Genomic DNA, 16,605 nt, shown 5'->3' with positions numbered 1-16,605 from the left:
TGGTGTCATCAATAATGTTACCGATTATAAAATGGCTATTGAAAACATGCAGACGACAACGTGACGTCACTTAGGTACAACTGCTGCGTCATCCTAATTCCGGACTACATATGATGACGTCACTGTGCACTTGAGGTTCCAGCTAGTATTATTACCGACTATCCTGTGTCTGCTTTATACTATGGTTGATTATTAACGACTATCCTGTCTTTGATTTATACTATGGTTGATTATTACCGACTATCCTGTCTCTGATTTATACTATGGTTGATTATTACCGACTATCCTGTCTCTGATTTATACTATGGTTGATTATTACCGACTATCCTGTCTCTGCTTTATACTATGGTTGATTATTACCGACTATCCTGTCTTTGATTTATACTATGGTTGATTATTACCGACTATCCTGTCTCTGAATTATACTATGGTTGTTTTGAATTTGGGCGACATAATTATCATGTTTAAAACTGACCACGAACAAAATTATTTTATTTTCATGTGATAACTAATTTTTTCTTATTAAAATTAACAATCGTTCTATTGGTTTAGTTTTGTTAAATTTAATTGTTGATTAAAAAAAAAAATTACCCTTTTATTTTTAGGTCTAAGGTTGGTGGTCTAATTTATCATTGCTTAGGGAAGCTCATAAGACGAAATATTTAAAACTGTACTTATTAGTTCAATTTATTTAAATAAGAATATATCTGAAACGCGTAATTGAATGTTAATAACGACTCATATTAGACTTATATTTTCGTAAATTTTAAATAAGAAAAGACCAACCGGACAAGTTACCTAAACCATCTATATATTGCATCTGGCTCTAAGTTTATTTATTACTTTTTTGCTATCGTTTTATTTGTTACATCACTTATTTAGGGGTTTCAAGTGACCCCATTTCTCCTTTTTCTTACTTTTGGCTCTATTTATTTTTAACCAGAGATCATATTTCATTGTTAGTTGCTCCGATTTTTTTTTCAAGTTAATTGAATCTTGCTACAGCTTACAACAGTATATGCCATCATGATTCCAATAGTCAACTTCTTCACCACTGATTTCAACATTTCCTGAGCTTCCAGTTACCTTTCTAGTCTTCATTCTCCATATATTTAATTCATGACCAAAGATGGACGTTTTCAAATTAATGTAACTACCTCAAGTCAATCGGCTACTTCACTTACGAGTTATCAAGGACAAATCACCATTTCCTTCACTAAATCAACATTGTAAAATTAAGTCTCCTTGTGTTATAATTAACCTCTATTGTCTCACTATTAAGTCCTGGCTGAAGGTGGGAGTCATTAATTAACCTGCATTTCTCAGCATACCTGTATTATCTATAGGCTGAATCAACGTAAACTTTTAAAGGTGACGTCTCATTAAGTGGTCACGTCTCATATGCTGTACCACTTGGGCCACTTAAATAGTGTGCCATCTTGTTTAAACTTTACCTAAACATATACAGCCATCAAACTGCCCAACTCTTGCCTATTGTCATGTATAAAGTGTAAAAACTAAAGCTTAATATTGTCCAAGCGTAAAAATAACAAAAGCTTAATATTGTCCAAGCGTAAAAATAACAAAAGCTTAACATTGTCCAAGCGTAAATTCTGCAAGAGCTTATAATCTGTAACAATACTTCATAAATCATTCACACAAACACACCAAATATTTCACCCAAACTAGAACTATTAATAGATTAACAAATGATAAAACTACTGGACGTAAAGACTTTATATAACTTGACTAAACACACAACAGCTGCTATTAATAAACCCCAATACAATACACTATCCAATTCCTCATCTTGCTCGGCCAACCCGTTAAGTGTACTCCCATTCCCTATAGTTGGTAGCTGATGAACAAGTTTATCATACGTAGTTAAAGATTGTACAAGTGTTATTAAAAATGTGGCGATTTGGTCAACATGTTGATTGGTATTCACATTGGTGTGATGGGTGTTGACGTGTTTGCACCATTATAGTTGTATTTTGCCGTTTTTATATTTCCTGTGCTTCTTTCCCAGCCATTTCCTGTCTTGAGGTAACATAGTTCATCTGTATGTTAACAGTAGAGATAAAATTTATTAGTTATTTTTCCAAATCATTTCAAATTACTGTAAAAACACTTAATTTTCATCTTAATTAAGTGTCAGGTGAACACTAAATTCCTCTTCAATGGTCAGGATGTTTAGCTTGTAACAAAGATGTCAAGTACAATACTTTTCATTCTTCAGATATTACAAATTAATCTTGGCAATATAATGTTAAAAATATTTGAAATCAGTGGAAATCCTCTAATTATTGCAGGTAGAGTCATGCCCAGTATCACAGCCGAGTCATGGAGGACAATCGGCGCCAGATATATTCATTTTTCTCACTATGACAGTTTTAAGTGGAGGGTAATATACCAGTCACCTACTTGAGCAGTCTTCTTCTCCCAGCACCTAAATAATTCCTCCATCTTTTCATGACTGCTACACATAAACATATCACTGCTCCAGACTGTGTTCAGTAGAGGGATAACTAAAAGGTAATAGATAATTACACAAGTATGGTGACTTGGTGTTTTATTGACCGTGCATCACAGCTCTCATGACCTGCAAATACAAAAAGCGAGTTAAGTCTACATCGTCACCAACCGTTCTCTTCCCAAACCAAGAATAACTATCCCCTGTGATGAACCAATGAAAGGATTTAGTTGTGGTGTTTACAAGTTTTATTAATAAATACACCAAGAGGTCTCGTACATTTTAACAGAGATTTCCGACGACGTCTCTTTTGGATATAATATCCGTGCCATACACCTAATACTATTTTCCTTAAACAAATGAAGGTTATTGGCGATACAGTCATAGTGTAATTGAAATACTCTACTTCAGCATCTCCTGTGCTAGTGCAACTAAAATTCTCTCTAGTCCTCATAACTGTCATTGGAACAAGCTGTAGGAATAAATAAAAGGTATAGATTATAATGAGTGACATCAACAAGTTATATGGGAGAGTGTAATGAAGGCAGGAGGCAAAGAATAGGGGAGAGAGAGGAGAGGGAAAGGCCGGCAGAGGGGTGGACAGGCTGCCGCCGCTTTCTACGGGCGGTTCTGTCTAAACCCTCGAGACTTCTTCTTTTCTTCACAATTATGTATACTAATATATCTTCCAAAAATTAAAAGAGAGGGCTAAAGCCCACTTATTTCTTACAACTAAAACTAACTACTGCTGGAAACCATGGAAAATACCTGGATATTCACAATATACAGGCAATAAAATGGTGTCCACCTGGAACCACAAGCTCAATGGCAGGTTGATTTCAGAACTCCAGGAGACACACACGGCTCAGACACTTCACGGCTCAGATCAGACGCGTCCGAGCTCTCAAGAGTAGACCACGATGCCGGCTCTCAGACGGGGCGGGCAGCGTGTACGGTACGTTCAATTGGCGAATAAGACAGCGAGCGCGGGTTGGTCAGAGCAACAACAACCGAGGCCTTATTGTCGCTATAGTCTCACCTAAATTAAATCAAATCAGCTACGTTCATGGGCATCTCTTCAATGGAGGTACGGTAGTGCTCTTCAATGTCCTGGAGGATTCTGGTGTCGTCAGCAGTCACAAAGTTAATGGCTACACCCTTTCGGCCGAAACGTCCACCTCGACCAATCCTGAGTAAAAAATAATAGTGTTAGTATGTACCAAGAAGAAGAAGTAGTAGAGGAAGAAGAGAAAGAAGGGGAAGAGGAATAGCTCATTCAGTTCTTTCCATCTTTTAACTTGCAATATACTACTGTACAAGTTTCACTATCTCCGTTACATATTTAAGTAATAATAATATTTCAAGCAAACATATTTGCAGTAATTGGAGGAAAACTCAATACAATATTTTTTTTAAACCAAGTTTTGTTACCCCCCAACCAAAACTAGAACACAAGGATCACTAATATTCCACTAATGATGGCTGCCATTTAAAGGTCAATCACCTCAAGAAACTACCTGTACTGTAGCCAACTCACCTATGGATGTAGTTCTCCCTGTTGGTGGGAAGATCATAATTGATAACTAGAGACACCTGCTGGACGTCAATACCTCGGGCCAACAAGTCAGTAGTGATAAGGACACGAGATGAACCTGAACGGAACTCACGCATGATCACGTCACGCTCCTTCTGGTCCATGTCACCATGCTGTGGGTGGGGACAGAGCAGTTAGTTATGTCACACCTTATACTATGACCTTATCCCTATCTTTCAAACTAGGGTTAATCACATCATGCTTTATAGCCTTATCAAACTAAGATAAACAGAGAAGGATTAAGAGCACCATCCCTTATCCCTATCAAATTATAATCAATTACTGTACATCACCCTTCCTAACTATCAAACGAAGTCATTCCCACCACCCCCGAAGAGATGGACAAACAAACAGAAAACCTCCACGTCCCCCCCAACAGTGTACGGAGGGCATAAAACTGCACCACAACTCACCATGGCAGACACTGTGAAATCCCTCTGGTGCATCTTGTCTGTGAGCCAGTCCACCTTCCTGCGGGTGTTGCAGAAGATGACAGCCTGAGTAATGGTTAGGGTCTCGTACAGATCACAGAGCGTCTCCAACTTCCAGTCTTCCTTCTCTACATTAACATAGAACTGTTTGATACCTGTGGGGAGGACACACCAGTTAACTTTACCCATTTAAAATAGCGACTCGGCTATTATATTTAAGACAGACGGACTTGCACATACAGAGATCGAGTTACTTGAAGGAATAGACCAGTTGGTTAACTTGAGTACTCACCAATAGATTGAGTTGCACTAACACACACACACATCAAGTTTGATCAATGGGCAAAAAGCCGGCTTTACACACATGAATTAAATTTAAACACTGTGAACCTAGAATGACTTTCAATAATCATTCACAGCCATAGTCTGTGTGCTCGCTCAAATAGTGAATCTTTATGGAGAGGTTCCAGTCAATTTCAAAATGAACACCGACTCCTGTTGTCTCGGTAGTGCAGTCAAAATCGTTCTGTTGTATATTGCTTAACAAAATCGTAGATACTTTTTTGGAGTGAGCGTACATTACCACAGAGCACCCAGCAGCTACAACTTACCTTCTAAAGTAAGTTCCTCCTTCTTGACCAAGATGGTAATTGGTTCACGCATGAACTTTGTTGTGACGTCCATGACATCAGCGGGCATGGTAGCCGAGAGGAGCACCACCTGGACATCGTTGGGGAGGAAGCGGAACACGTCATAGATCTGATCCTTGAAACCACGAGACAACATTTCATCAGCCTCATCTAAGACGAACATCTTAATGTTTTTGGGATCTGAAAAGTACAAAAAAAAAATTAAAACCCTGTCACTAACAACACTTGGGGAAAATTTATCATACAATCCTACACAAACTGTAATTTGAAATAATACATTTAAGTGTCTGCCTCAAGAAATGAATTAATAAGCATAGGATATGTTAAAAGTCCCCCCACACACCATATTCTTCACCCACATGAATACAACTGTACATATTTCAATATCATGCAGACTAATTATCAAACACCCCAAGCTACTCACAGTACCTTTTATCATGAAATTACCAAATCTATAACATAACCTTCTACTCTCCCCCCAACAAGACCTTGACATACACGAGAACACAGGTAAAAGGGACTAATCAGCCTGTCTATCTAATCTCCGTAAAAAATAAAAATAAACAGTACTTGTATCACACACTCACTTAGCACTCTACGGTTAATCATATCAAATACGCGGCCGGGGGTGCCCACAATGATCTGAACGCCCATCTCCAGGCGGCGCATATCTTCACGGAGATTGGTGCCTCCGATGCAAGCGTGACAAGTTACATTCATGTAGTCACCCAGGGCGAGAACCACCTTTTGGATCTGAAATGCAGGTACAAATCACCTCATTATACTGTACATATATATTTTAAAGTTATTTGAATATTTTATAAAAGTTAACCCTGTAAGTGGGACACAGACATACGGTACATGATTCAATTACTGGTGGTACAATACTGGAACAGTTAATGGTATGAAGAACAAAACCAACAAGTACAAACAGTTATAATGTCAGAAATAATGACTAAACCATTTATTTTATAGAAGACAGGAACCAAACAAATCTTTCTTATCAGAAATTACCACGTGACCAGTGGGTTAGATCTCTGTGTCTGATAAAAATTTTCATGGTAGTTCTCCAAAACTACTCAAAGCTGATGTACTGCCGCCAGTTAGGACCCACCTGTTACACCAACTGGTGTAAGGAAGGGCATGGTATGGTATGGAAGGGTTAGGTTCAGGTAATCATCACGCTGCCAACATTAAACCTCACCTGCTGCGCCAACTCTCGGGTGGGTGCCAAAATTAGGGCCTGTGTCTCATTGCTCTTGACATCAATCCTCTGGAGGATGGAGATGGAGAATGTGGCAGTCTTGCCAGTACCAGACTGAGCCTGGGCAATAGCGTCATGGCCCTTGATGCAAGGCAAGATGGCGCGCTGCTGGATAGCAGATGGCTTCTCAAAACCATAGGCATAGATTCCTCTCAACAGAGATTCTCCTAGATTCATATCATCAAAACTTGTGGCAACCTGTAAATATACACAACATTAATAACTGCTGTCTACCTACTACACCTTCAAACTAAACATTGACTCCAGGCAGTAAAACAAAACACCACCATTGCCTTGTTCCTTCTGGCAATGTATGACTTAACTCCGTAAGTATATCAATGGCCGAGAGGGAATTAATCTTGCATCTCTTGCTCTGCTCAGGTTAAACTAAAACTGAACAGTATTAGTAGATGCCCGAGACACGGGGGTCTACCGGGACCCCACTTTTAATATTCTATTTCACTAAGTCAGACAATTTTATTAAGGCCATCACTCCTTGGGTAAGACAGCCTTATAACATGGCCAGTAATACACACCTCAGTCCAGCTAGACTCGATGACGCCATCGACGTCCATGCCCGCTGGGCCGTCATAATCCTTGGGTTCACTGTTGCCTCCGCCACTGTTGCCACCTGAGCCCCAGTCCTCATCCCTATCCCTAGTGGAGAAAAAACTGCCGTTAGCTCGACGTTCCCACTCGGGGAGGACCTCCGCGACCAATTTTGGTAAGTTAAAACTGTGGCGACGTGACACACAAGATGCTAGGCCTTTAATGTCACCACCAACTCTTGTGAGTTAACAAGTTCCCCCATTAACCCCTGATAATAACTCCAGCCACTAAACATATACAATATTCTTCATGAGTCAAAAGCACCACAACTCTTAATAAAAACTCCCATAGCTTCTCACTCCAGGTAATATATGCATGTATATACATATATGTATGGATGTTTATACAGGTATATATATATATATAATTTCAACACAAGGTAAGCATTAGACATTTTCTCAAACACATAGTATTAGTAAAAGACAATTTATATATATATATATATCAATAGTTACCTTGTTTCCCCTTCTCTGCAAGAAAGATAAATAACTCTTTAGAAACAATTACATTACATTATACAGTATAGAGCAGCAGCAGCAGCAGCAACCTACTAACCTCGTTATACACTGTACAATATCAAGTTATTAACCACAAGAACTTGCACAGTTATCATCAGTCATAGCCTAACCTATGAGTACAGTGATGGACTCATTCATAATTGGTTAAGAATTAACTAAGAAACTTAAATCTGGGTTACTGGTATGGCTACGATGGTTACCTCGTGTCCCCTTCCCTGTGGGGCAAGAGAAAGTATTTTAAAATGATGTAGAGCACTTTACAGGTGAGGTCTACCAATTAACTACCATCTGCTCTCCAGTACAACACAGACTAAATATTTCACTATGATCATCAGTAAGTCAGATATTTGTCCCAGCAGGAAACCACTAATAAGAGCCTTATAATTAAGATCCTTTACTCCAGGGCCTTAACCACCATGGTGGTCCCCTCCTTAAGAAGGTTCCTCTCAGTTTATCCTACGCCAACATTACCTTGGTTCCCCATCCCTGTTGGGAAGAAAAAGTTCAGTTTAGAAAACGACAAGTCTTAATAGAATTACGTCCGCAATCTAACCAATACAGTACACAAGTTAACTATTTTAACATGCTTTAGCTGCCCCAAGGCCATCCTCTCAGCTCAAGCTTTGTTTTTAATACAACCTGAGTTCAACATCCAATTACAATGAGCTTAAAAAAATTAAATAATAAACGGTGTTCCATTATTGGTAATATTGTAATTATGTCAAAGCCACTATACAAGGCCATTCACATCACAGAAAGCATATTAGCATTTCTTTATGAAGCTTACGAGTGGTATATGCAAGACAAGATTCTGACCAATCTTAACAATACCACAAACAAGTCAAAATTGATCCAGGATTAACTTATACTAACTCTAAGTCTGGCAGCCAAACTAGGCGAGTAAGCCAAGTAGTCGGTGTAACATAATACACAACAAATTAGATCAAAACGTTGAGACGGCAAAGTAAGGTTAAGACAATTACTTATGAGGGTGATGGCACGATCTCCTCAAGACTAGAAACTCTCGCTTATTTCACCCGACGATTAAACGCTAAATGGAGGATTAGGTTAGGTTAAGCGCGTGTAATCGTCGGGTGATATAAGCGAGGACTCCTAACCTACGAGAGCCCCAATGGCATGAACACATCAAGGTTTCTCCCTGAATTGTATTGGTCAGGGAGATTAAACACTAAATATTAATGTTAACTCGACACAAAAAAGTAAAAACACACCACACAGGCTAATTAAACCCGGTGTTTAGTAACCGCTTAGTTACACTTATATTAAAATACAAAAAAAAAAAAAACAAGTAAAATATTTAGTTGAAAAAAACTTTGTATGAAATGAGGTCAAGTTTAATAATTATCGTAGCAACAGCAGCTCTGAAGGGGCAAAACGAGACTAGTATGGATGGGCTAAATATATAAATAACAAAAACAATAATAATAATAGTACTAACAATAATAGTAACAAGAGAAACAATAGTATTACAAACACAAGTTACAACAATCTAAGGTCAAATCAAGTGAAAATCTAGTTTAAAATGCCAAGTATATAAACTTAATTGATGGGCGGGGTCAAGAGTGCGCTACACAACACCAATGTACTACACACATTAATGGAGATTCATTGTTGACTAAAATTCTAATTAGGATTCACAATACAAACTTAAGATTAGTTTCTCCCTCAGTTCTCTTGCTACGTCCCTCACCAAGTTTCTTTATTAATCAGGCTAATGAATTCTCGGGTTACCTGAAGAAGATCCACCCCTGCTTATTTCACCTGAAGATTGACCACCCTAATGCAAACCTAACCTAAATTATCCTATCTTAACCTTACTATCCTATCCTTACCTAATTATCCTAAGCTTACCTAACTATCCTATCCTTACCTTACTATCCTATCCTTACCTTACTATCCTAACCCCATCCCCACAAACAGCATTAGGGTGGTTAATCTTTAGGTGAAATGAGCTGGGGTGCAGAGTCTTCATGTGATCCAAACACTCTCGAAAAACTGATCAGCGACGGACCTAATACTCGACCATAATTGACTGGTATCGTACGCCTGCCGTCGAGTTGTACCTCAAACCATAAAATAAAAGCTAAAACAAATCAACCTCCATAAACTTAACAATATGATCCACTTAATATGAAAGTTACTTGAAGGTAAATGTCACCTCACTGAAGCTCCAATGTCCGTTAAGTGTACATCCATAAATGGTTTCTGAAGATAAAAACTACAGTAATTCAGTGTTACAATATCAAGCTCTGCATTAACTTGATACTAATTTAATTGTATTTATCCTTGCAACTGTCGCAACTTGTAGCGTCCGACTGTTGTTGCTATGCAGAGGTCGACTGGTTGCTAAAGTTAACTGGTAACAGGACACACTTGGCAACCAGTTTCTAATACTGTACTACTGCTACATAATCTAGCATTGGCTAGTTGCCAAGTCACCTCAACACTACAGTATACTAGCTACATAAACTACAGTCGAGAAAAGTACAGTACACAGCAGTGCTGTCAGTGGACCAATTCAGACCCGCCCTCCGCCCCAACTTATTTCACCTGACGTTTGAACACTTGAATAAATAAGACAATGATGTTATATAATGTACATAATGCCTATAATTCTCTACTTCAATAAATAAATATGACAATTGATACCATACCTATAGTCAAAATAATCTTGTACTTTCATATTTACTATTATTATAATGAATGTCTATAATTCTGTACTTCAATATCATAAAAAAAGAGATAGTAATATGTCTAATACTGAGCCACAGTTCAAGTCAATAAATTTATAATAATACTCAACTAAGCTAATACTTATACGCGTATAATTGTGTTTCCTCTGTGGCTATGTTGTGAAGCTTGAGGTCCTGTTGTTGGGGCATCATGCAGCCTCAATCACTACCCAGTACAGTACACAGTGAAAACTCCACATAACGGACGTCTCCCTCCTTATTATCCAATAGTCTGTCTCGCCTCTAACGGACCCTCGATATAATGGACTTTCTTCTCCATAGTCCATTAAATAGAGGTTTCACTGCACAATACTCTATAAAACACATCATTCTGCTGCTACTATAGAGTGCGGTCGACGGGGATATCTTTTAATCTAACCTAACAATTAACCTAAAATACTAAATCATGAAAATTTTTATATTTTCTAAAATTATATATTGAAAAAATTGTAGACTGAAGCCTATATATATATATATATATATATATATATATATATATATATATATATATATATATATATATATATATATATATATATATATATATATATATATATATATATATATATATATATATATATATAATACGTTGTACACCGCACACTATGGTATATATATCTCTGTAGACCGCACACTATAGTAGCGCCTACGTTATGAAAAACCAGAATATGGAACAATATTTGTAAGGTAACAGCAGAACTAGCGTGAGTATCAGTGGCATGCCATATAGCAAGCCTCAGATCTAGGAAAAATTCTCAAACCAACACGAAATCTAAATTAATCAATAGAATAAAATTAAAATCTTGTATAAAATTCAAAAATTGATGAAATATTATAGAAAATGTAGCAGAATTAGTTAAATGTCATTAATAGCCATAAAAGAAGATTAAATCATGCAAGCAACACCTCTATATAAAACTTTGGTGTCTCGGTGAATGCAGCCGATCCGTCGACCAAGATCCGGCCCACACCTCATCCACCTTGGTAATCGTCACAACTTAGGATGCAGCAATTGATGGTTGGAAAGCATCACCTCACACTCAATTAATTCATCTCTGATCCATTTTATTTTAATGTTCAAGAAATATTTTCATCTAGAAATATTAAACATTGAATAGAAAGAAAAAAAGATCAGTAATGAATCCACTGAAAATTGCTGTGGGATACACAATCCATCAACTTGTATCAATCCTGACAATCGCCACCGGACAAGAGTGGGCGGAAACCAGTCGGCGGATCTATTAACAAAAATACTCAACGCACTAATATAAAAAGGTTAATTAGCAGATCACACAAAATAAAAAACTGCTGTTAAAGTAATGGTGATCAAAGTGCGTTACCTGAACTCTTCATCCCTGTGGACAAGGAAAAAATTAGAAAACATAAACCATCTTTATCACAACTTAAAATATTTCTGGTTCAAAAACTGAACCTGTAATGACACTAAGAGTATAGTATAGCAATAGGGTTAAATATATATACTTGACGTTCTTCCCCTTCAAAAGTTGTATCATGCAGAACAAAAATAATTGATTTACCTGTATGTACAACCTTTGTGAAAGTCATACATTACGAGTTATTATACATTAAATAGCCCCATTATGCGAGTTATTATACATTAAATAGCCTCATTATAGTTTCATTATTCACTATATACCCTCACTAAGGTTTTAACAAGACATTACCAACACAGTTAAGTAAATACCCATGTCGAGTTTAGTATAAGCTTTGCCAAGATACGACTTCATGTAAACCATTGTTAAGAGCCTCAACGACAATATTTACAGGAGAACAAGGTAGTTGACCAGCTGTTGAGAACAATACTGTTATTGGTGACACGACTTAACTCTCCAACCACTAACTGATCAATCTCTACAGCCTGTGAGAGGTGCTTATATAACAAGGCAGCATTCAATAATCCAACCAAATTGTTTCAACCTGAGTTGGCTAAACCGGCCACCATTCCTTACTGGCGATCACTGGCATACTTGTCTCCTGTCTGGGTGAATTATTTTTATTTACTGATGCACACAACTGTACTTGGACCACATCCATGCCAAATAATTCAGGAAGTCTGGTGCGTCCACTCTCTCACCAGTGTCACCAACTACACAGAATAAATTAATGCCACTTCCTATATGAAAACCTAACTGCTTCAAGCGCATCATACTGTAGTAATAATAAGTTTTAGCTAAAGATCTACCAAAAAAATATCAAGACCATAGAATTCTGCTTCAATAAAGTAAGTATATCATTCATTAACCTTGAAATCTACACCAGGCATTAAGAACCAAAATGACTTGGGTTATATGGTAGTAAAGGAAACAGAAGACTTTGTTCCTAATGTTGTCACCAAGGATAAATTAGTTCAGAGCTGATGTGAAGTAGTGAAGTTATTCTGGTATATTTAACCAAGCACTATTGAAAAAAAAAAAGACCTCACAGATACCTCATAAGTCTCACACATAAATGATACTCTGAACAGGAGATCCACAATGACTCTTCCACTTAGTAATGGGTTCAAAGGTTCACCCATAATAGAGAGCTAACTTCATAGGTAAATTCAGATCTACACCGACCAGTAAAAATAACTGAAAATCACAAATCAATTCAAACCATCAGTAAGTGTGCTGCCTCGCTGAGATAGTCACTTGGCGCCCCGACACAGTCCTGTATATACACGATCACAGATTTTCTAACGACTAACAGCAATTTGGGGACCTTTTCCCGGGTATTATGTATTCAGCAAACAACAACCTACGACCCCATAACTAAGGTGATTATACAGTACTGTCTTTGACGGGGATTATGGTGACACAGCAATAGTTACTTTTGGGGAAAATAAATGCCCAGGTTAGGTTAAGTTAGGTCCAATTCTTTTTGTTATGTTTTGATCGTTATGTCGGTGTCTACGGAATAAGTACCCCGTTTCGCTTCCAATTTAAAATACCAAAAACAAACTAGAGATCTGTAGTTTGTGGTGATAACATTAACAACACACTTATTCAGTCAGACATAACCTAAGAAATTCTCTCTCAATACCTCTGGGCTAAGTTAAGTTTGGTTCATCCAATTCAAAGTTTACATGTGCACTTATTAACTATATATCAAACTACAGCACTTAAATGTTTTGTAATAAGCTGGACAACAAAACCATCTGCGATTTTAATAAACGAACGAGTTTCAAAAATTACTTGAGACTTACCTTCAGGATGACAACGAACAGAAAATCGTTGATCTGTACTTTATTTAAGCAAGAACGAGCCACTTTACATTATCAACTTGCTTTTCTTACTATGGGGTTTGTTCCTATTACTGTGATATCATTTACAATTATATAGTTTGTATTTAAACTTGTGTATACTGAATCAAGCGGATACTTATACGACTTCACCAAATATACTGTACATCGATCTATCATTAACCAGAACCATAGTGAACCTCCACATAACGGAATCCTCTCTCCATATAATACATTAGTTGCGGGTTTAACGCACCCTCAATATAATGGAGTTTCATCTCTATATAGTTCATTATATATAGTTTTCACGTCTAACGCACCCTCAATATAATGAAGTTTCATCTCTATATAGTTCATTATATATAGTTTTCACGTCTAACGCACCCTCGATATAATGGAGTTTCATCTCTATATAGTTCATTATATATAGTTTTCACGTCTAACGCACCCTCAATATAATGGAATTTCCTCTCCATATAGTTCGTTAAATAGAGGTTTCACTCTACACAGCGTAGACAGTCGAACAGCGACTGATACTAAATTTATTTGTAACCTAACCTATACTATACCAAAATTAAAACTCGCAGATATTTCTTTTTGCAATCAATTTCTTCAGTCTTGGTACACTTTATATATACAAGTCGTAACAAATAATCGCAAGCACCTTAACTCGGAAATTTACCAATGCATTAAATCTGTCGCTAATGGTGCACCCAGAGCAGCACATGAAGATTAGGACCCCCCCCCCCTTTAGCTTACTTCACCTGGCGATTAAACCTAACCTATCCCGTATAAAGATAATATTAAGGTGTTTCAGGTGATATAATCCGGGTTACCTAATCTTCAGGTGATCCCCTTACAAAATCATTCTCAAACCTAGGGGAATTACTGCCTGATTAAATGAGAAAAACGCCATAGGGAAATATTCACTATTAAATATTTTCCCATTACACAGTTAACAGTTAAGGACAACCACCTCAGGAAATTGCCACTTAGAAAATATTGTCCAACTTCTCAAGACAAAGAAAACCCTAATTTACCCTTTAAAAAATGCCACTTTAGGACAATATTATTTCCCCCAAAGCAAAAATAAACTTCTCACTTTAAAGGAACAAAAGATCCCTTAAACCACCTGAATTATCTTCCAATTTAGGCCCAAATAATGTTCACACTGTCCCCTAAAGTAACAAAAGAACCTTAAAAACACCTAAAAAATTCCCCTGAAGAACATAACTCCCCTTAAACAAAAAATAAATTCACATTTGTACCTTAAAGTAACAAAAGAAAACCTTATACCTTAAAAATATCCCTGAAAGGACCACATAACTTCCCTTAAACCCCCCAAACACTCCTAAAACAGACCCAAATATCTTACTATAAAAGGACTAACCAATATTAAGGTTTACACAACATCTAAAAGTAAATTAAATAAATTAGGTACAAAAGTTGTATTTCAAGTAATGGTGTAACACATAATTTAAAACGAATTATACCCCTATACTAGCCTAAATTATATAGACCTTCACTATAACATCAATTATATAGCTAAATAATCACTTCTTTGGGTATAAATGACTTACAAATGAGCTTTAAAAAAAGAATTATAGATATGAGGATAATTATTCATCTCTTTTGGCAAAATTTGGTTAAAATTTTGGGTTTAATTATATTTATTAGAACGTTCTAGTAATTTAGGGATGAATAAGATATTGCATAACATTAGGGAAATAACCGGCGGCTTCACTTAGACATTTGTGAAGAAAATTTAATATACTGGACGGTGTTGAGAATTGACTTGAGAGTTATTTAAGGGTTTCAAAACACGAGGGTAATTAATTCTGGTACTAAGACCACCAAAAAGTGTCATAGGGAATAATATTTGGGAGTTTGCCAAAAAATAAGATTACTGTTCATACCACTGTCACTTTTATCCTTATTAATCATTTTCTCCTTAATATAAAGAGAGAATCACCCACCATGGAGATAATTGAGTTGTTAGGTACCATAGATAATTGAGTTGTTAGGTACCATAGAGGTGTATAGAGGTAGATGAGTTAGAGGATAGTTAACAATATGTAGCCAGCTGATCGCCTCATAGTGACCCGCTATCCGCCATTACCCCCACCACCACCTATCTCACCTTAACCTCCATCTACCTCAACAATAACCATCAATATAAGATGATAACCAAACTAAGGTAAAGAATCACTTGTTAAACTTAGCTATAAGAAGATAAAAGAGAGTGTGTGAAGCTCGGGAATGACTTACTTCTGGTGGTCGTATTTGTCGGACATCTTGACTATGACAGTGAGTCCCTTCAAAGGACCCCAGCATGTGTGGACCGCATGAGAGTATCACTACGCCTTCACTCCTCACGCACCTCATGCCTTCCTCTCACTCAACAACCATCATTATTATCACAAAATATAACTCATTTATTATTATATTGTTTAATTATGTATTTAGGGAGTAATTATTATTTTTCTAAGGGACTAGTTTATATAATGCAATCCCATCATGGCGGAAGATGTCGTCATTGCTGAGGTCTCACTGGCGGTAAATTTAAATGTACTTAATTTAATATTATATTATATTTCTATCATTACTCATCAATTTTATCATTATAGTCACGTATATTATATATAAGTGGCTATATTATCTTAGAAATAAGCCAATTAAGCGTAAATTCATCGCTATTTTGAGAAAATATTAAGTTTGGCAGAACATCAATAATGATTTTCCACTACAGATAAATTAAAAAAAAAAATAATTCATATTGACTATTGAGCCAAATATCTGTTGTATTAATTCCATCATAATGTTACAAATATAAAACAGACAAATATATAGTTTTTTACCCCCTTATCTGCCTATGTACTGTGCTATAGAGTTATTTAAAGATTCCTATTGTTACTATAGATACAAATAAGAGATACTACTTTATCTCTTAGTGAAAGGTGAGATAAGGAAGAGATAGGAGATTCTTCACATAATAAGAGATTCTCATTTATTTGGGGAAGAAACATGAACGTAAGGAGAATTAAAGCAAAATAGTAATAATTGGGGAAAGAG

At 36.6% G+C, this 16,605-nt stretch overlaps 1 protein-coding gene across 12 annotated transcripts; it reads right to left on the bottom strand.

Annotated features, from left to right (window-relative positions):
• Positions 1-2,541: 2,541 nt before the first annotated feature.
• On the bottom strand, positions 2,542-15,887 carry LOC121856393 (eukaryotic initiation factor 4A-I-like). 12 transcript variants are annotated; one of them, XM_042351947.1, is made up of 13 exons: positions 15,802-15,854; positions 11,633-11,647; positions 8,011-8,025; positions 7,740-7,754; positions 7,477-7,491; positions 6,949-7,069; positions 6,353-6,610; positions 5,736-5,901; positions 5,110-5,328; positions 4,481-4,653; positions 4,011-4,180; positions 3,513-3,662; positions 2,542-2,602 (listed from the first exon to the last, which is right to left on the bottom strand). In XM_042351947.1, exons 1-12 carry the CDS (start codon positions 15,825-15,827, stop codon positions 3,518-3,520), a joined length of 1,338 nt encoding a protein of 445 aa, XP_042207881.1. In that variant the 5' UTR covers positions 15,828-15,854; the 3' UTR covers positions 2,542-2,602; positions 3,513-3,517. The 12 variants fall into 12 exon arrangements, with proteins under 12 accessions (XP_042207881.1, XP_042207880.1, XP_042207884.1 ...); XM_042351946.1 differs by having other exon boundaries at positions 2,542-3,662; XM_042351950.1 differs by lacking the exon at positions 11,633-11,647 and having other exon boundaries at positions 2,542-3,662; positions 15,802-15,887.
• Between the last annotated feature and the right edge of the window lie 718 nt (positions 15,888-16,605).

Source organism: Homarus americanus, unplaced genomic scaffold (assembly GCF_018991925.1).
Source record: "Homarus americanus isolate GMGI-L3 unplaced genomic scaffold, GMGI_Hamer_2.0 scaffold48220, whole genome shotgun sequence".
In the NCBI taxonomy this organism is placed as follows: Eukaryota; Metazoa; Arthropoda; class Malacostraca; order Decapoda; family Nephropidae; genus Homarus; species Homarus americanus.
Note: the sequence above shows the minus strand (reverse complement) of the source record. Positions and strands in the feature narration are given on the sequence as shown.

What these genes read in the sequence shown, in the direction of transcription:
- LOC121856393 (XM_042351946.1), bottom strand. Translation starts at nt 15,827, where the DNA reads ATGTCCGACAAATACGACCACCAGAA. An exon ending in ATTTCACAGTGTCTGCCATG is followed by an intron (nt 4,181 to 4,480) that starts GTGAGTTGTGGT and finishes CCCCACCCACAG; the next exon opens with CATGGTGACATGGACCAGAA. An exon ending in AGGGAGAACTACATCCATAG is followed by an intron (nt 3,663 to 4,010) that starts GTGAGTTGGCTA and finishes TTTTTTACTCAG; the next exon opens with GATTGGTCGAGGTGGACGTT.